At 41.6% G+C, this 20,664-nt stretch overlaps 5 protein-coding genes and 1 non-coding gene across 7 annotated transcripts; 5 read left to right on the top strand and 1 right to left on the bottom strand.

Moving 5' to 3' along the window:
* The first annotated feature begins 162 nt into the window (after positions 1-162).
* LOC9635007 (protein NAP1) lies at positions 163-5,976 on the top strand. Of its 2 annotated transcripts, XM_024671976.1 has the most exons (23): positions 163-435; positions 551-1,020; positions 1,083-1,157; positions 1,211-1,291; positions 1,353-1,433; positions 1,489-1,571; positions 1,619-1,703; positions 1,759-1,884; positions 1,945-2,052; positions 2,115-2,159; positions 2,215-2,357; positions 2,411-2,543; positions 2,609-2,798; positions 2,852-3,045; positions 3,099-3,244; positions 3,298-3,379; positions 3,427-3,537; positions 3,588-3,713; positions 3,769-3,902; positions 3,962-4,058; positions 4,116-5,101; positions 5,161-5,376; positions 5,433-5,976. In XM_024671976.1, the coding sequence occupies exons 2-23, from the start codon at positions 562-564 to the stop codon at positions 5,884-5,886; spliced, it is 4,155 nt and encodes a 1,384-aa protein (XP_024527744.1). In that variant the 5' UTR covers positions 163-435; positions 551-561; the 3' UTR covers positions 5,887-5,976. The 2 variants fall into 2 exon arrangements, with proteins under 2 accessions (XP_024527744.1, XP_024527745.1); XM_024671977.1 differs by lacking the exon at positions 163-435 and having other exon boundaries at positions 928-1,020; positions 1,079-1,157.
* Positions 5,977-6,036: 60 nt separating this feature from the next.
* Positions 6,037-6,108, bottom strand: TRNAP-UGG. Its single transcript has one exon. It is a non-coding gene; the product is annotated as a tRNA-Pro (tRNA).
* Positions 6,109-7,181: 1,073 nt separating this feature from the next.
* On the top strand, positions 7,182-8,918 carry LOC112345337 (putative pentatricopeptide repeat-containing protein At3g23330). The gene is made up of 2 exons (XM_024671793.1): positions 7,182-8,028; positions 8,093-8,918. Exons 1-2 carry the CDS (start codon positions 7,182-7,184, stop codon positions 8,098-8,100), a joined length of 855 nt encoding a protein of 284 aa, XP_024527561.1. The 3' UTR covers positions 8,101-8,918.
* LOC112345336 (putative pentatricopeptide repeat-containing protein At1g68930) lies at positions 8,127-8,654 on the top strand. Its single transcript, XM_024671792.1, has one exon. It carries the CDS (start codon positions 8,127-8,129, stop codon positions 8,652-8,654), a length of 528 nt encoding a protein of 175 aa, XP_024527560.1.
* Positions 8,919-14,750: 5,832 nt separating the features above from the next.
* Positions 14,751-15,819, top strand: LOC112345335 (putative pentatricopeptide repeat-containing protein At3g23330). The gene is made up of 2 exons (XM_024671791.1): positions 14,751-15,597; positions 15,662-15,819. The coding sequence occupies exons 1-2, from the start codon at positions 14,751-14,753 to the stop codon at positions 15,667-15,669; spliced, it is 855 nt and encodes a 284-aa protein (XP_024527559.1). The 3' UTR covers positions 15,670-15,819.
* LOC112345334 (putative pentatricopeptide repeat-containing protein At5g59200, chloroplastic) lies at positions 15,696-16,085 on the top strand. Its single transcript, XM_024671790.1, has one exon. The coding sequence runs from the start codon at positions 15,696-15,698 to the stop codon at positions 16,083-16,085; it is 390 nt and encodes a 129-aa protein (XP_024527558.1).
* Positions 16,086-20,664: the final 4,579 nt, after the last annotated feature.

Here is a 20,664-nt window from a genome sequence, read left to right as displayed (position 1 = left end):
TTTCTATCCTTGAAATGTAATGCAAGTTACCATGATGGCGGGGTAAGTATGATTTAGTTACCACTGTTACTGCCGTGATTCCGTTGTGGGCTCATTCTTTGCGTGGCCATATGTACGGCCACGGGTGACCATCATCGTACTGTGAATTGGGCCAGGAAAAACACTGTGCACAACTGTGAATGTGTAGAGGAGGTATAAGCTATATCGCTGTGGCCGAAAGCCTGGCTATTCTAGCTGGGCCGTGGGGCGAGATTCCACCGTAGCGCGCGTCGTCTCTCTTCCATCGCCATCGTTGCCACTCCTTCGACGGGATCTCTCGTAGCTGCGACGGGGAAGGGATCACAGGTGAAATACGCGCCCGGGGATTTCTGGATGCCCTAGGCGAGCGAGGCCTGGATCTGGAGCGCGGCCGACCGCGCCGGCATTCCAATCCAGGTATGGCGCTCTCCGAAATCTGTGCGTTTCTATGGCGCCGCGCGTTTCTAGAGCCCGGTGTTCTTGAGAAATTTCGTGTGTCTCGACTAAAGCGGAGTTCTTGGTTTCTTTCCAGGAGGGAGGGAGATGGGGACGGAGAGTCAATTGCTCGAAAAGAAGCTCCAGGGCTTCTCGAGGCCAGACATTCGAATCAACTCCCCGGACAAACACGGCAGCGACTGGGACGATGTGAAGAACAACGAGTCGAGCAGCGCAGCCGCGTCGCCATCGACGTCCTCTCCACACTGGAAGAAAGCAATGTCGAGCTCTCCGGCAGCAGGGCGTGGCTACGGTGCCAAAGGCTCCAGCGCAGTGAACGCTCAAAAGTTTCGGCAGATTGAATGGGTTTTCCAGCTCCAAGACGTTGCCGAGGGTCTCATGACCAAAATCTATCGGCTTCGCGAAATCCTGGAGCTCAACGACAATGGCAACCAGCAGTTCTCGGATGCGTTCTGGCAGTCCGGGCTCTTCCCAAATGCTCCCAAGCTTTGCACACATCTCCTCCGAAAGTTTCCAGAGCACCCCGTGAAGCTTCTACCCGAGAAGGTGAATGATCTTTTCTTCTTTGTTTTGCGTGATTCTCAATGTGTTTTCTGTGAGTTAGTCAGGTCGATAAGCCGGGATTAGACTTGCTTCGAGACAATGCTGAGAGCTATCTTACGGCGCTGGAGCCGTGGTTGCTGGTAAGAGTTTACAATTGTTTTTCGGCCTGTACGGTAAAGTCTCTATTTCGCAGGTACTGCTTGACTTGATGACATTTCGTGAGCAAGCGCTGCGGGTGATCCTTGACATGAGCAGCACCGTTGTCACGCTTATGGTATGCACAAATTGTAAATCCTTGTTTCATCGTGCTTAGAAACTTTTCTTGGCTGTTCCAGCCACACCAGAATCCAATAGTTCTACATGCTTTTATGAACCTTTTTTGTGCTTTCGTCAAAGTCAACTTGTATGCCGACAAGGTAGCGTCTCGAATTGTTCATTTGTAGTTTTAAACTATCGCTACTTGCCAATTAGATTCCAAGGAAAATGCTACTCCAGCTATACAATCTAACACACACAATCTTAAAAAGCGGGAGAGACTACGAGTTTTACCACAGGTATGTTTACACAAATCTTAACTATTACAAACAACGTTGATCTGCAGACTCGTTCAGTTTGTCGACTCGTTCGACCCCCCACTGAAAGGTTTGCACGAAGATTTGAATTTTGTGAGCCATAGGGTGGGAGAGGTATAGCATTAAATTATACTCTCATTGGCTTGTCTCTTAACCACTAAAGTCGCAGATACTGGATGCAATTGGTCCGACGATATATCTTGGATCTGATTTTGAGCGCATTAGAAGTGAAGGTTTTCTCAGTCCTTATCATCCTCGCTATCCAGAAAAGCTTACAAACTCGGCTCATCCAGCGGTAAGCTTGTGACAAATGCAAGTGTACTCTCTTAAGTTTTATTCGTTCGGGACAATACAGAGGGCACAGGAGCTGGCCAACATTTATTCTTATCGTGAGTGGGTGCTTTTAGGATACTTAGTTTGCCCCAGCGAACTTTTACGAATAGGTGCAATCGACATTGTGATGGTAAAATGACATCTTGGTTAGAGCACAGTTTACACGATTTTAAATAATTTCTAATAATGCAGGCAGTCCTTAAAAATACGCTAGTGCTTCCATTGTTTCGAGATGAGGTAAAATACAATTTTGTTATATTTTGGTCTTACTTCACTATCGGTCTGAACGCAGTACCTATCTCTACATGAGGAATACCAGCATTCCGTTTTACCCAAGATATCAGAATCAAGAAAACTTGCAAAAGTTGGTCGTGTGAAACAAAAGGACGCGGACATGGAGTACAACCTTGCTAAACAAGTCGAAAAAACAATCATGTGAGTATGTTTGTGTATCAAAGCATGACACTTACCCAGATGCGTATCTCAAGTGATGCGCACGACGTGGCCATCCTTCAATCAGATGGCATTCACAGAGAGCATCGAGTAACTTTGAAACTTGAACTTAGGAGAATGATCGTGTTTTTTACGGACCAGCCAAGTCTACTTGCTCCAAATGTCCAGGTACGCTGTTTTAGTTTGTATTTTAGTTTCTGTAAACATGATCTGATACCAGTTGTACTTCGAAGATGGCGTATGCTGCATTAGCTGTGGCTCGAGCAGAAGCACTTTGGTATTTTAGTCACGCGGGCCTCGTAGTCGGAAGGGCCAAAGGAAATCGTGTTATGCCCGTTACTGTTGATCCTTCTGATCATACAATAGGCTATCTTTTAAAAAGTATGGACAAGCTTATTGTGCTTATTCGGAAGTACGCCTCAGGTTCGTCGTTAATGTCTTTACTTGCATGAAAGAAAAAAAATGTGTTTTGACAGCCATAAGAGCATTTTCGCTGGGACATCTCACCGGCATAGCACAAAGGATGCGATTACTTTTTGAAAGCCCTGGTGCTGTTGCTCTAGATTTTGAAAGTGACTTGCGTAACAGTTTTCTCGCTGTTATGGAACGGTTGGAGACACTGCCTAAACTACAAACTGAGAAGCTCAGGCACAGCAACTTTGATCTATCTGTAGGTTTGTTAATGTGTGAAAAGTCTCGTGATTTCAAACTTTTTTACTACAGGTATTTCGCCAAGACTGGCTAAGGATTATAATGACAGTTTCATCGTCGCGATCTTCAATAAATTTTAGGCACTTGGAGAAGGCCACAATCTCAACTGGAAAAGATAGCATAATAACCGAAGGAAACATGGCTTACGTGTGGTCCAGGTAGCTGTTTGAATTTTAAGTTCTGATTTGCTGACGTCCCGTTCGTCTTGTAGGAGTGTGGATGATATGCAAAAGGTGCTATCTCAACACGGATCCCTGAAAACTTTATGTTTTTACAGAGAACATCTCAACATGGTGAGCTTGAGTATGACTTATATCCGTGACTCGTATATTTTCTGCAGGTGTTTCGTCATACTATGTATGGGCCTGAAGGACGACCTCATAACTGCTGCGCCTGGTTGAGCATCGCGAGCACCTTCCCGGAAAATGCCCACTATAGTGTGGCCGATGAAGTGAAACAGATCAGCAATGTTTCTATTCTCTAACAGCTTTATTGTTGCAGCCTGCAAAGCTTGCGGAGGATGCGATTTCATACGCCGAAACGCTCCTTAACTACATAATGAAAGGATTCGAAGGACTTATCAACCTTCTCGACTCAGAAGAAGGATTCGGACGCCTTGATCAGCAGGTATGTTTCTATCGCTTCTAGAGGATTGTAAAATAAAACACATTTTGTCTTACAGCTTCTTCCTGAGCAAGCAGCTTCGCGCTTGAACCAGGTAGCAAGAGCTGGATTTTCTTCCAACAAGTCGGTAAGAGTGAGCCTTGATTTACCTGGTTTTGAAAGCAAGCCTTCCAATAAGGAGTCGATGAAACTGTGGGTGTTTCCGTGTTATTACAAACGCTTCTTGCTGAATCTATTGTTAAAATCTGCAGGATCGACGCAGCCGTTCAAAGGTTGACTACGTTTTGTTCCGTGATAAACGAGATGGAGCCTGTCCGTGTCGTCAATCATGTATTTGTTCCTAGAGAGGTAAAGAAGGCTTGAAAATAAAAAGTAATGGCATGATCTTGTAACCTTTTATTGCAGTACATGAGGGACCGGATACTCGGCAACTTTCGCTCCCAATTGCTAAAGATTCCACTCATTGAAAAAGACTTGCAACGGCCGTCAGTAATTGAAGCTTCCATCCAGCGCCACATGACTATAATCCATATAATTGAGCAGCACGTTGGCATGGACTTAACTCAATCCGTTCGGGAAGTCCTGCTCAAGGAGGCGATCTCGGGACATCCGCAGACCTTCATTCCGAACTACGTGCCTGATGCTAAAGTCGGTGGCTCAGCAGCATCGACTATCTGCGACTGGTACATTGAGAACATCATCAAGGATGTCAATAATGTGGGAGTTATATTCACACCATCGGAGAAAAGCTTCAGGAGTGCGAGGCCCGTGGGTAAAACAGCAGCACACATGGTAGCGGACGTGACGGAGCTCAAAGCATTCGTTCGAATTTTCGGGCCTTATGGAGCTGATAAGCTGGACAACGATCTCAGGGAACAGCTCGCGGTGCTATTAAACTGCATCGACATCACCTTACGCTCCAATAAAGAGGCTCTGGAGAACCTTGCGACCAGTCTCCACAGCAAAAGGGACCGAGACGCTGCGCTGAAGAGCATGACCGAGCTTGAGACGCTCATGAACTTCTCGCTCCAAGCCGGCCATATCTTGAGCTTCCGATGCCTCCTCGCCGAAGCGGCCTCGCAAGTCCTCGAATCAAGCGCACCTTTGCTGGCTTCACTCGTCTCGGACTTTGCAAGGCACGCACCGCCATCTTTTCCGGAGAAGCCAGCAGTCTCAAAGGTGAAGATGCTAGCGTGCCAGTTTGGAGCAAGCAAAGACCAGGACTCAAAGGTCGTCCAGTCCATTCTCTTGAACTTGGGAGGAGCTGGCGATTCTACCTGGGCACTCGTTCCATACTTGTACGTTGCTCTCATGACGTCCAGTGTCTGGGACGACAGTAGCTTTGACATCCATGCCGGAGGCTTTAACAATAACGTTCACTGCTTAGCGAGGTACGTCGCGATTTTTCCTCTCGCTTGTTCTGATCTACGCTGTTGGCTTGCGACGTCAGGTGCATACATGCTGTTGTGGCTGCGAGCGAGCTGGTCCGCTTCGAGCGCAGAGAGCTCCAGAGAAGGATGATTGCTCAGCAGCATCCCGAGCGAAAGATTGAGGACTCGGACTCGCGGATTCTGGAGAACATCGAGATGTCAATCAAGGCGATGATGAAAACATTCCTGCAAGGCGCTGCGGTGACCGCATTGGATTTGTCATCTGATGGAGCCAGGTTTTTCTTCTTTGTTGCTCTGGCAATCTCACTGTTTTGTTTTGTACTCCTTTCAGGGGCGGCCTCGTAGCAAAGCTGATATTCTTGGACCAGCTCTGTGATCTTTCAAACTATCTTCCGAGGAGCACTCTCGAGGCTTGCATTCCGCGCTCGATGATGCGCTCCATCTACCAGTCATACTACGAGAACTCGGTCCCGACGCTGATGACCCAGTCAAGGAGGCACGGCTCGTCTTTCAACGTGAGAAACGGCCAGGTCGTCCCGGAATCCCACGTAGCCGAGGGCATTCTTCCACCATATCCGCGCACCACGGTTACTGCTACTACCTCGAGGGCGTTCTCGATCTCTACAGAAGCAGGAGGAGGAGGAGGATCCAGCAACGCTCCCAGGAAGAACGAGAGGTTTTCGGGGCCGATGATGCTCGACCCGGACGGAAAGAAGGCCTCGTTCACAGATCCAAGCTCCACCCGGAAGTTTGCCGTTTCATCGTCACGGGCAGTGCAAGCGTGACAGTAATTCTTTGTTTTCTTTCGTTTGTTTCCTTTCTGACTGTAAAATTGAATAATCAATTTCGCATTTCTAATCTGAACATGATTTGAATAAATTGTACCACAAATGGAATTAAGTCAAATTAAATGGAATTAAATCAAATTAAATGGGGGGGCATTGCGAGAATCGAACTCGCGACCTCTCACACCCAAAGCGAGAATCATACCACTAGACCAAATGCCCATTACAATATTAAGAAGCATTAACGCGCATTTTCCTCCAGGAAACCGCAGTGCCTGGTCTCTTTTCCATTGAAATATCGAATAACATGAATAATCTGTGTGTTTAAGGTAAAAACAAGTCACGAGACTGAAAGCTGTGGGTGGGAGTCACGGTTGTAGAATCGGCAGACAAGATTACAAAACCAGTGTCAATCGACAGGGATAGACGAAAATATAACACAATTGTTCTAAGGTTTTGATCACAGGAGTGATTCTTACAGTCAATGGTGGACGCTCTCCACACGGATTGGAGAGAAGTAACTGTTACTCTTGTTCCCAGAGACATGGGAGAGGATCTCTTGAATCATGTTGTTTGTCTTGTTTCTGCAATCCTTGGCATGGATTTCCTTGGACATGTCCCGGCTCATGCTTGCGCTCCTCCCATCAAACATATACTTGAACAGCGTGCACAAGCTTCCACCTTCCTTAATCTGGACTCCATACCAGATCTTGTCTCCAGCACATCTAGTCGAGTGGCACAAGTCCTCGAGTCGCCTCATCATGTGGCATCTCGTCCCGCCAATCACCACCAAGAGCTGGGCGTTCCTCGGGGCACAATCATCACGGTCTCTACTGCAGAGCTCTTGGGTGAGCAGGCTGTGAAGCTCTTGAGCTCTAGCACAGTGGAGGAAGTCTGGTGCCAGTAGCTTGGATGCCGATCGCGGCCAGAAATCATAAAAGTCACTGTGGGAAGTGATAACTAACCCATCAATCTTGTATGTTACCTTGCTGCTCGAATTTTTCTTGGGGACCATGGGAGGCTCCTCCTGAAGCTCACGCCTTCTTTTTGGAACACTAGTCTTGGTATCAGCTTGTCCGTCCTTGTCTCGCTGCCTCTTCTTTCCCTTCTTGATTGCATCCATCGCTGCCACAGCGCTAGCCTTCTTGTCGACGCTCTCGATCACTGCCATTAAACCCTGATTGTGTGAATCCTAAAGGGCCTTTTATATGGTAACAAAAAATGCAATCAAATCAAAATCTAGTACGGACCGCGAATATTTTATTAGACATGTTCCGTTTAATATAAAGAATCAAATGAGTCCTAGTTCTTCCACTTCCCGACCTCGATCTTTCCGTTCCAAGCTTGACCGCGCCCACTCCAGCGATTGCGAGGTGAGGAGATTCCTTGCGTCGCTCAAGGAATGCTCGCGATCCCGGGATCTGGATTGGGGTAAGCAAATCCACGCCGAGGCGGAGTGCTGCGGCCTCGATTCCAATGCGTTCGTGGCGAGCAGCCTGGTGAATCTCTATGGCAAGTGCGGCTGCATGGACGAGGCGCGCAGGGCTTTCGACCGGATGAATTGCCCCGACCTCGTCGCGTGGAATTCTCTCATTCTGGGCTATGCCGTGAATGGGCACGGCGGGGTTGCGCTCCAGCTCTTCCTGGACATGGAATCGCGGGGCTTGCAAGGGAATTCTGTCACGTTTATTGGTTTGCTCAAGGCCTGCGCGAGCCTCACAGAGAAGGAGAATGGGAAGGTTTTAGAAGATCTAGAGCTCGTCGTGAAGTTTTCTTCTCTTGACAGAGGAATGGCTCTTCACTCCCTTGCCACTGCAAGGGGAATCGACACAAACGCTTTGGTAGCTAGCAGCCTGGTGGAAATGTATGCTCGGTGTGGAAGCGTGGTGGATGCGTGGAAGGTTTTTCATGGAGCTCCAAAGCGTGACGTAGTTCTATGGACTTCTTTGATGCAGGGTTTTGTAGAGAATGGGCAGAGCGAGGTGGTGCTTGAGCTCTTCGTGGAAATGCAACGAGAAAGCGGTGGAGCAAATGCCAGAACCTTTGTTGCGGTGTTCCAGGCCATCACTTCTTTAGCAAAGAGGGAACGAGGAGAAGAAACTATCCATGGAAGGATACTCAAGCTGAAGTCTCTGGAAAGAGGTATGGCTTTTCACGCGCAAGCCTTGCGAATTACTAACCATCGCTTGGATATCTTTCTTCACAGCTGCTTGATCCAAATGTACGCGGCTTGTGGCAGCATGGGCGATGCTCTTGGAGTGTTTAGCACCATTTTCCAGCCAAATCAAGTCTGCTGGACGGCATTGATGCTCGGGTACGTTGAAAACAGCCAGGCCGAAACAGCGCTACATTTTTTCTTGCTAATGCAGCTCGAGGGATGTTCTCCAGACGTGTGGACGCTCGTTTGCGTGCTCAAAGCTTGTGGAAGCTCAGTAGCCTTGAGGCTTGGCCGGATACTTCACGAAGAGATCACGAGCTTGGGGTTCCAGTTCCAGGGAGCCGTGATCTCTTCGTTGGTAGATTTCTACAGCAGATGTGGGAGCATGGACGAAGCGGAGCTGGTTTTCAACTCGGTCTCGAGGAAGGATGCTGTGAGTTGGAGCTCACTTATCGCGGGCTACAGCCGCCAGGGAGACAACGATCGAGTGATCCAGCTCTTTGAGAAGATGTGTGACGAGGGTGTCAAGCCGGACGGTGTAACTTATGTCTCGGTGCTCGCGACTTGCAGCCGGGCTGGGATGATCGAGCAAGGCAAGAAGTTTTTCTAGGAGATGACGTCTATAGATCCGGGCATTGAGCACTACCACTACACGCTGGACGACCAAAGCAGCACGAGGAAGCTCTGGAGATGGTGGAAGCTATGCCGTTCGAAGCCACAATGGTCACTTGGACGAGTTTGCTGGCTGCTTGCTTCAAGGGAGAAGATTGCTTGTGACAACATCCTCTCTCTCCTGCGGAAGATTTCTCGAGAGCTCATTACGCTGGTTTTTTCAAAAGAGATCACGTCCTTCTCAATGAATCGTCTGCGAGCTACATTGTATCGGGAAGCCTCTACAGCGATCATTTCTTGGACGATTTCTAGGGCGTGTTGGGAATGATAGCATGGAAGACGGCTGGAGCACTTGCCATACATGGTCCATGATCGGGATCCAGTCTTCAATAAAATTAATTTCAATTAATGAACTGGGTGGTTTATCATGTAAAGTTTTTATTTTTTATTTTATTATTTTAATATATAACCAATTTAAAATGAGAATATGAAAAATAGAATCACGAAGATGTGGATTTCAAGTTTAGTAAATAAATTGATTTCAAAATTATCAAAAATGGACTTCAAATTTTGAAAGGATCCACTAGTGCCTTGCTAAACAGCTATGACCTAGATTATTTGCCACTTATTTATTTACTAAACTTGAAATCCACATCTTCGTGATTCTATTTTTTATGTTCTTATTTTAAATTGGTTATATATTAAAAGTAAATTCAAGTGCTATTGAAGCTATATATTGAGTCAAGTAGGAAATTAAATAATAAAATATACACATTATATTGTATTTTATTTTTTATAAAAAAATATAAAATATCAAACACACATGCACTATAAAGATCTTTTTTCCTTAATTTATGTAGCGCATGTGATCATGGGATGAGATTTGGATATACTATCACCATGGATCCTTGGAACCTTAGGGGATAAATGGGGATAAAATAGCCACTAAGGGCTCTCTCATCAAGCAATTGCCCTTTTTCCAGTTGGTTTAAGGGGAGAGAGATAAAAGGTGCGCTATAGTTGGTATCGAAGCAAATGGCACAGGTTTGATTTCCATTGATTAGTGGCTACTTAAAAAAATATAATATACCCTTGAGCAAGGTATATTCCTACCCCTAAAATTTGAAATCGTACGTATTGGACATTTTGAAATCGTATGTATTGGACATCCATGCGTACATCCTTCCTCTTGTGGAATATCCACAGATGAAGGTATCCACTGTGGCACAGTGACCCTTGAGTAAGGTATATTCCTACCCCTAAAATTTGAAATTGTACGTATTGGACATCCATGCGTACATCCTTCCTCTTGTGTGGAGTATCCACAGATGAAGGTATTCACTGTGGGACTGTGGTACGGGTGGATAACTAGTTACCTCACATGGAATAGCTAATTTACACAATGGAAGGATTGGTAGATTGAGTGCGGAAATGAAGATGCTAGTTCCTCTTGGCTTAGTAGGGGTTGCTAGTCAATAATCAATGAGGACATTGACATCTCTGAAGGGGGGGGTGAGTGTAGCGCATGTGATCATGGAATCAAAAATGAATTATTGCTTTTACAAAAGAGAAATTACTTGGATTATTTTGAGAAACTAATACCACACAGTAGCGATACAAACACAACAATGAATATTTCATCTAAGATAAAATAAAATAATTTCAAAATGTCATAAGGTTATTTTTTAAATGTAATTATGCATTTGAGTGGATCTTAAACACTTATATATTGTAAAAATTTGTTAGCTATAATTTTATTCTTTTAAAAGAATGTGAAAAAACATTTTTATACAAAATAGCTAAGGCTTTATGAATTAACTATTAAGTAATTTCAAAATGAGATATTATGTTTTGAATGATATTTTCTAGTATAAAATAAAATTATAATTTTTTCAAAAATTCAACTTAACATTAAACTCAATCATTTCTTTTAGAAGTGTGGCTATGTTCTCTTCTATTACCTTATCATATGATGTCATAATTACTGCAATGCATTTTATTGTTTTTCTTAAGTCAAATTCACTTAGTATAATATTTTTCACTTATTATATAATCCTTTTATTTAAATATCAAATTAATATTCATATGTATATTATAAATAAGTACTATTCTATTATAAGTACATTTACTTTAAATATTAGCTAAATTAATAAGAGTGATGTATTTAGTTTTAGATTTTACTTTTTCTTTTTAAATATTTTTATATTTTTCCAGCTTAATACAAATGATAAAAAAATTAACATTTTCTTCATCCTATCTTTTAGTAAATAATATCAATTATTTTTATATAGATTTAATAATGAGTTCACTTGAATCTATGCATGACCATTCTCATATCATTGGCATCTGGTCCTTCCTTTGGTTTATATTTTATTCCATATTTCTTTTTTAAACAAATATGATAAGAAACTACTTACAATATGTAAGGTGAATGTCAAAAAATCTATAACTATCCACGATTGAGTTATAGAAATCTACTTTGATAGATAAGTGTTAAATATGGTGTGTTATTTGTCTATCCAAACAATATTTATCTTCCACGTGGCAATATGTAATTGGACCACGTAAATTTGTACTTAATATCTCTTTGCTATAGAACTGCAATGTGGAGGGGATATGGATCTTGGTCACTGGATGTGGCATCCCTCAACCCCATCCAGACACCTTCAACAACAGCTATTACTCCAGCAGAGCATTCACACGGCCAGCACTCTAGTCTCCTACTTCCATAGCTTCATCTTCCCTACCGAGATAAAGATTTCGAAATCAATAGAAAATTCTCCTCTTACAATTAGATTGAGTGTGGTAGTGTGAACATGCACGAAGAAGCATGCCTTCATTTCCAGCCATATTGATGAGCGAGCAGCGAGAATCAACAACCTCCACTTCACCCACGGCTCCACCATGGTCAATGTGGCTCTCAATTCTTATTTAGATCGGCTCACGAACACATCACTGTGATGATGGGAGTAGAAACCGTTTTCTTGCTGGTGGTGATCCTTCAGAAAAAGCAGCCAAATGGTTCCAGGGGGACAGATCTTCTGCACTCCAGCAGTTACCCATAAGCAGCATTTTCTAGTTGTTCATTGCTTTCGCCCTCTACTCCAAAGATCAATTGCATTTGCATGAATCTGTAGTTGATCCATAGCTGCTGCTCTATGTCTAGATTGCCTAACCTGTCAACCTTACCCACAAATCTCCAAGGCTCGTGCTCAGCCTTGTCGATCATGAGCACCAGGTGATCAGCCTGGTTGAGAATCCATGACACATTTTGATTGTGTTTCTGATCAACTGTAAGCTGGAATTCATGCCACCGTTTTGGTAATCACTGGAAAGAGAGGAGGGATTGGAATTGGCCGCCATAGCCAGCAATGCAAGTGAAGCAAAAGATCTTTGAGAAAATTATACAGGAACTTGAGAGGAGAGCATTTCGAGCTCCTTCCCAACAGCATTTGTCTACTAAATTTGGAGACACTCTAAGGCTTCTATTCCATTCGCAATACATGGACAGTCGTACATGGAACACTCTTAGACATAAGCCTTAAACAAAACTCCAATAATTTCCTGATGCCATGGTGAAGATGATCTTCCTCATTGAAGTCAAGACTAGGAGCCAATGCAAGATCTGGAAGAACTACTAGATGATTAACTAGAAAGTTACTTGCAATGTAATCCTCTTCCTATGTAGTAAACTTTTGTTTTCTAATATTTGTGAAAAAAATCAGCTTCTGAAATGTGAAAGTCATGACAAATAGTATGTAAGTTCATGAATTTGAGAAACTCTGAGCTTTTCTTGATCATGGTCAAAAAAATTCAAGAAATCCAAATCTAAGTCACAAAGAAAGAATGTTAGGTATGCTATGATTGCATTGGATGGCTGTGTAAGAGGTCATTTACATGGCCATGAACACCCCATAATGCATTAGATTCTGGGGAATATTTTTCAAGTATTTATAGGGAATATTTAATGAGTTTTCATCTGGAGTAACATGGGGAATATGCGTTTTCACTAGGAGAATATCCAATTTTACACTTAGAATATTCTTTCTGAACCAATAAAGAAATGTCACATATCCTGTTTTTCACATAGTATAGTCTTTTATCATGCAACACTGGTTTACGAATAACATGCCATAGTAAAAGCATAGTCCAAGTATCCTTACACAAGAGAACACAAAGACAATCATGGAAATAAAGCAAATACTCAGAAAGAGAATAAGTCTTATACAAAGAGATTTTAGTCTCTGAACATTACTCATGCTTAAAACTCTCATAAATAAGCTTAAAAGAATAATCAGTCATATACTTATATGGAAAAGACACTGCAAAATTAATGAAAACCACCAAAATACCATTAATGTGTGTGTGTATGTGCCCTTTGACTTAGCACATCAGCCACTAAATTCTTATTGCTAAGAATATAAATGGTCTTAAAACAAAAATTAGCAAAGAAGGCCAACCAGTGAGCCTATTACTTATTCATAACTGGCTGAGTGAGGTAATGTTGTAGTTGGTATGCATTTCAAGATTCACCCCTATGAGAAAGTGTTTCCACTTTTGCTCAAATCTTATGCAGAGAGCCGCGAGACAGATCAAGCCCAACAAGTCTCTGATGGATTGCCACATTGCAATGACATCTCATGGACAGTGATGATCAAAGCATATAGGGCTGCAAGGACCTTAACCCATGCTTTGATCTCTTTAACAAAGCCAGCAGCAGTGATGTGGGAAGCTATGCTATGCGTATATACCAAGGCCGGGATGGCTAAACAAATTTTTTATTCCATGCCCGCTACAACCCTCGTGCCAGCATATGTTCAATAAGACCATCACTTGAAGCGTCATGATCCACGGGTATGCCATGAAGGTCGCGCGAGTGATGCTTGGCGCCTATGCGAGCAATGGGGTCTTGGACGAGGCAAAAGGCTTCTTCGATTCCGAGCACGGTGATGGCGGCCGAGTAATTTCGCATTTGTTGAAAATACAGGGGCATTGTGAGAATCGGGCTCGCGACCTCTCGCACCCAAAACGAGAATCATACCCATTAAGGACTAACGCCCTTTAAATATTTCTCCAGGCACCGCCCAGAACAAAATCAATAGACTGAAATCTGTGGATGTCACGGTTATAGAATCGCCAGCCAATATTGGTGAAGCAATGGACCAGGAATCTAAGAAGCAAAACCAATGTCGATCGGGAGGAATAACACGCTACTTTTAATTGTTCTCCATTTTGATGTACTCTAAAGCTTTTACACACAGGAGTGATTCTTACAGTCAATGGTGGACGCTCTCCACACGGATTGGAGAGAAGTAACTGTTGCTCTTGTTCCCAGAGACATGGGAGAGGATCTCTTGAATCATGTTGTTTGTCTTGTTTCTGCAATCCTTGGCATGGATTTCCTTGGACATGTCCCGGCTCATGCTTGCGCTCCTCCCATCAAACATATACTTGAACAGCGTGCACAAGCTTCCACCTTCCTTAATCTGGACTCCATACCAGATCTTGTCTCCAGCACATCTAGTCGAGTGGCACAAGTCCTCGAGTCGCCTCATCATGTGGCATCTCGTCCCGCCAATCACCACCAAGAGCTGGGCGTTCCTCGGGGCACAATCATCACGGTCTCTACTGCAGAGCTCTTGGGTGAGGAGGCTGTGAAGCTCTTGAGCTCTAGCACAGTGGAGGAAGTCTGGTGCCAGTAGCTTGGATGCCGATCGCGGCCAGAAATCATGAAAGTCACTGTGGGAAGTGATAACTAACCCATCAATCTTGTATGTTACCTTGCTGCTCGAATTTTTCTTGGGGACCATGGGAGGCTCCTCCTGAAGCTCACGCCTTCTTTTTGGAACACTAGTCTTGGTATCAGCTTGTCCGTCCTTGTCTCGCTGCCTCTTCTTTCCCTTCTTGATTGCGCCCATCGCCGCCACAGCGCTAGCCTTCTTGTCCACGCTCTCGATCACTGCCATTAAACCCTGATTGTGTGAATCCTAAAGGGCCTTTTATATGGTAACAAAAAATGCAATCAAATCAAAATCTAGTACGGACCGCGAATATCGTTTATAAGACATGGGTTCCGTTTAATATAAAGAATCAAATGAGTCCTAGTTCTTCCACTTCCCGACCTCGATCTTTCCGTTCCAAGCTTGACCGCGCCCACTCCAGCGATTGCGAGGTGAGGAGATTCCTTGCGTCGCTCAAGGAATGCTCGCGATCCCGGGATCTGGATTGGGGTAAGCAAATCCACGCCGAGGCGGAGTGCTGCGGCCTCGATTCCAATGCGTTCGTGGCGAGCAGCCTGGTGAATCTCTATGGCAAGTGCGGCTGCATGGACGAGGCGCGCAGGGCTTTCGACCGGATGAATTGCCCCGACCTCGTCGCGTGGAATTCTCTCATTCTGGGCTATGCCGTGAATGGGCATGGCGGGGTTGCGCTCCAGCTCTTCCTGGACATGGAATCGCGGGGCTTGCAAGGGAATTCTGTCACGTTTATTGGATTGCTCATGGCCTGCGCGAGCCTCGCAGAGAAGGAGAATGGGAAGGTTTTGGAAGATCTAGAGCTCGTCGTGAAGTTTTCTTCTCTTGACAGAGGAATGGCTCTTCACTCCCTTGCCACTGCAAGGGGAATCGACACAAACGCTTTGGTAGCTAGCAGCCTGGTGGAAATGTATGCTCGGTGTGGAAGCGTGGTGGATGCGTGGAAGGTTTTTCATGGAGCTCCAAAGCGTGACGTAGTTCTATGGACTTCTTTGATGCAGGGTTTTGTGGAGAATGGGCAGAGCGAGGTGGTGCTTGAGCTCTTCGTGGAAATGCAACGAGAAAGCAGTGGAGCAAATGCCAGAACCTTTGTTGCGGTGTTCCAGGCCATCACTTCTTTAGCAAAGAGGGAACGAGGAGAAGAAACTATCCATGGAAGGATACTCAAGCTGAAGTCTCTGGAAAGAGGTATGGCTTTTCACGCGCAAGCCTTGCGAATTACCAACCATCTCTTGGATATCTTTCTCCATAGCTGCTTGATCCAAATGTACGCGGCTTGTGGCAGCATGGGCAATGCTCTTGGAGTGTTTAGCACCATTTTCCAGCCAAATCAAGTCTGCTGGACGGCATTGATGCTCGGGTACGTTGAAAACAGTCAGGCCGAAACAACGCTACATTTTTTCTTGCTAATGCAACTGGAGGGATGTTCTCCAGACGTCTGGACTCTCGTTTGCGCGCTCAAAGCTTGTGGAAGCTCGGTAGCCTTGAAGCTTGGCCGGATACTTCACGAAGAGATCACGAGCTTGGGGTTCCAGTTCCAGGGAGCCGTGATCTCTTCGTTGGTAGATTTCTACAGCAGATGTGGGAGCATGGACGAAGCGGAGCTGGTTTTCAACTCGGTCTCGAGGAAGGATGCTGTGAGTTGGAGCTCACTTATCGCGGGCTACAGCCGCTAGGGAGACAGCGATCGAGTGATCCAGCTCTTTGAGAAGATGTGTGACGAGGGTGTCAAGCCGGACGGTGTAACTTATGTCTCGGTGCTCGCGACTTGCAGCCGGGCTGGGATGATCGAGCAAGGCAAGAAGTTTTTCTAGGAGATGACGTCTATAGATCCGGGCATTGAGCACTACCACTACACGCTGGACGACCAAAGCAGCACGAGGAAGCTCTGGAGATGGTGGAAGCTATGCCGTTCGAAGCCACAATGGTCACTTGGACGAGTTTGCTGGCTGCTTGCTTCAAGGGAGAAGATTGCTTGTGACAACATCCTCTCTCTCCTGCGGAAGATTTCTCGAGAGCTCATTACGCTGGTTTTTTCAAAAGAGATCACGTCCTTCTCAATGAATCGTCTGCGAGCTACATTGTATCGGGAAGCCTCTACAGCGATCATTTCTTGGACGATTTCTAGGGCGTGTTGGGAATGATAGCATGGAAGACTTTCTGCCTGCCTGGAGCACTTGCCATACATGGTCCATGATCGGGATCCAGTCTTCAATAAAATTAATTTCAATTGGTGAGTTTTCATCTGGAGTAACATGGGGAATATGCGTTTTCACTAGGAGAATATCCAATTTTATACTTTGAATATTCTTTCTGAACCAATAAAGAAATGTCACATATCCTGTTTTTAGTCCAAGTATCCTTACACAAAAGAACACAAAGACAATCATGGAAATAAAGCAAATACTCAGAAAGAGAATAAGTCTTACAAAGAGATTTTAGTCTCTGAACATTACTCATGTTTTAAACTCTCATATATAAGCTTAAAATAATAATCAGTCATATACTTATATGGAAAAGACACTGCAAAATTAATGAAAACCACCAAAATAGCATTAATGTGTGTGTGTATGTGCCCTCTGACTTAGCACATCAGCCACTAAATTCTTATTGCTAAGAATAAAAATGGTCTTAAAACAAAAATTAGCAAAGAAGGCCACCCAGTGAGCCTATTACTTATTCATAACTGGCTGAGAGAGGTAATGTTGTAGTGCATTATGATTGGTATGCATTTCAAGATCCACCCCTATGAGAAAGTGTTTCCACTTTTGCAAAGTATAAATCATGGTAAGAAATTCTTTATCATAAACTGAGTAATGAGAATTAGCACTTGAATTTTTGTGGCTTTCAAAAGTGATTATATGATTGTCTTGCATGAGCACAACACCAATTCTAGCATCACTTGCATTTGTCATCACTATAGAAGCTTCTATTTCATTCCACTTAAAAGAAGCAAATTACATCACAAAAAAATCCCTAACAACCCTAGAACCAAACCTTATAAAGCCCAAAAATGAGTAACTGTCATGTGGATTGTGAGGAGTTAACCACGTCCTCATGGCCTCAACCTTATGAACATCCATTGTGATCCCTCTAGAGGGCCCAAGATACTATGATCTTGAAAGAAGAAACTTTTATTTAGATTTAAATAAAACTCATTTTTCTTGAGCAGATCAAGCACATTATATAGCAAGTGGACGTGTTCTTCTTCAGTTTTAGTGTAGATGAGTGTATCATTCATTTAGTCATGCCCTTTGGACTCACTAATGCTCTTGCAACATTTGTGGCAATTATGAACAAACTATTTTAAAATCATTTGCAAATAGGACCACTCTTTTACACCAAGGCTCAAATTTACATCCATCTATATATTAGACTTCTAGATGTTTGCCACTAATTTTTCATGGGATAATGCAACTCTTTAAAAATATTTCCATCTTTACTTTTGTAAAAATGTCAAAGATCTTATGCTTTTTTATGTAGATTTAACATCTCTCACAACTATTATTAATCTTATTGTTCATTGTAACAATTAATTGCAATAATGTCAATTGGAACATCATAAATAAATCTTTATTCCTTTGTCTAATGACTTAAATCTTACAGTAACTAGCATATGAATAAAGTATATTTTTAATGGAGATTGGAGCCATATATCAATAATGTCTTTTCAATGCCGAATGACAATGTTAAATTGAGAACAATTTATAGTGATGCAAACCACTTCTTGGAGCAATGTTTTTGTTTTTGCATTTGCCCTTAGGGTTGTATAGTGGAGGCAACATCTATATTTTGAAAAATAAAAAATATTAAATTTAATTAAGGATGATTCATTGTTTTCACATCTTAACTTTAAATTTCCAAGCCTTTTCATATTAATATTCCACTAAGATCATTTTTTTATATTTTAATCAAGATTCAATAAAGATTTTAAATTACATTATTTCTTTTTATGTCATCATTATGGATCCTTCCAAGAATTCTTGAGTAACAACACCTAAACTTTATTCATGATATTTAATATTTTCTTAGTTTTGCAAACTTTTATTAACACTTCATTCAAAACTTTTCTAAATTCATTTTCATTTGATGAGGAGACTCACTATAAAAAATGCTTTTTTTATATGGCTTTTTATTGGCCAAACGTTTTACTATCTTATAAAGCTTACATTTCCTTCCATTTTAGTTCTTATCCATCTAAACAATATGAAATTATATTTTGTTGAGATAAATATTTTAGATTCTATTTTGGGCATTGTATTGTCACAAAGGGACATAATAGCAAAATTCACCTTATTGTTTCCACTTTCAAAAGTGTATAATTACACAATTCAATTATAATATCTTCAACAAAACAATTAATTGCAATTATAAACCCTTTTGAAGCTTGGTATCATTTCTGCACATGACTACTATATATAATAATTGCAAAAACCTTTAATATTGCCTTGGTATGTGTCCTTAGTATCAAACTCGATAATCGCAATCATTATCCTATTTTTAATTTATAATTATACATCACCTAGAAAAAGTAAATAGAAAAGTTGATACTTTTACTCGATATAGTTATATTACACCCTCATCTTCAAACTTTGTATTTGACTTTTAACACCAAACTTTCATTAAATCCTGTTAATTTAAAATCAATTCCCTTACATAATATTTTGTTCCTCTTGATCACTCCCTTAAATTATAAATTTAAGTAATTTAAACTACTAATTCATTTGCTTATGAATCTTGGCAAGTTTTTTTCTTAGTGTTTCTTCAGCCTAACATAGTGATTATCAAGTTTTTTTATTTTGGGATAGACCTTTATTAATATACTCAATTATATTTATCTGATTGCATAATGAAATTGTGTGTGATTTAAGTATGCTATAACACTCTAACAGCATAGCACTTAAACTAATTCAACAAGAATTTTGGTGGCCCCTATATGCATATATATAAATAAAAATTTGTATATATTTGTGATAATTATCGATAAATTAAGATGCCTTGACATCTTCCATATGGTCTTTTTCAACTCCTCTTACTTAATTGCATTAGAAATTTAATTTTATAGATTTATTACCAATCTCAAGTGTCTTTGTTAATAATGTTTTTGTTATAGTCCATCAATTTTCTAAAATGACACATTTGTTACCATGTCAAGATAGAGAAAATTTAACTAAATTTGTTGATAAGAAGATTTTAAGCTTTCATGTATTGTTAGATAATATTATTAATGATTAAAGGCATTAATTTGTTTTGACCTTTTAGGACAAATTTCTTTCCTTTATCTATGTCAAAAGTAAATCATTTATTTTTTACCATCCTTAGACTGATAAGTAAACAAAGCATACTATTCAAACTCTTGAGCAATATCTTCTCCTTACTTATACTAAGTTTATTTATAATAATTTTTAGCATTTTTCAATACATCTCTCTCTAGTCTTTAGCACCTTCTCTAGATATTATTATTGGCAAGCATGAGTTTGAGGTTGTTGTCATTCTTGACTCAAAGTACTAGTATCACAAACTTTATTATTTGGTTAATTGGCTTGGATATTCTCATAGAGATAATAGTTGAGCATTTGTTTATTATCTTGTTCATACTTCTAAGATGGTTGCAAATTTCTATATAAAAAAGGGGGGCCATAATGTTATATATTTATCATTTCTTTATATTTATTAAGAGTATATTCACCATTACTAGCCACAGTAAGAATCAAACCTTAAGTGTCTAATACAATTTGAGATTAATAGGTTTCTTTATTAGCTTGAATAAAATTAAAAGCCCCTATAAACTTAGGGATTTCAGTGTACTCAAAGTGTTAATTATAAATCCTATCCTTTTTTCTTCATTGCTTTAGTCGTCCTTTCTTCTCTCAATGACAAACTCCTAACAAAACTAATAAAATAAATAATGTAGTGATAAAAAAAATTATCCTTAAAGCTTTTCCTCAAATTACAATCACAAATAAATGAATAAATATCAATTTAAAGGTGCTTTAAGATCAAAGTTACAGATAGAAAATATAGTAAGTTATCATATAACAATTTTAAGGGATTAATACTCCATATACAAAGCTTTTTGCCAAGCCAATACATGAAAAAGCAAAAGAGAACTAACAAGACTAAATATATTTGACACTTTCTATTCTTTCAATTCCTATTCTACTTAAACTTAGTTTCGTAACAGTTCAACAAAAAACAAAAAGGACTAACATAAGGAACTAGCAATACCAACAATGTGACAATAATAGAATATCT

Source organism: Selaginella moellendorffii, unplaced genomic scaffold (assembly GCF_000143415.4).
Source record: "Selaginella moellendorffii unplaced genomic scaffold, v1.0 SELMOscaffold_8, whole genome shotgun sequence".
NCBI lineage: Eukaryota > Viridiplantae > Streptophyta > Lycopodiopsida > Selaginellales > Selaginellaceae > Selaginella > Selaginella moellendorffii.
Note: the sequence above shows the minus strand (reverse complement) of the source record. Positions and strands in the feature narration are given on the sequence as shown.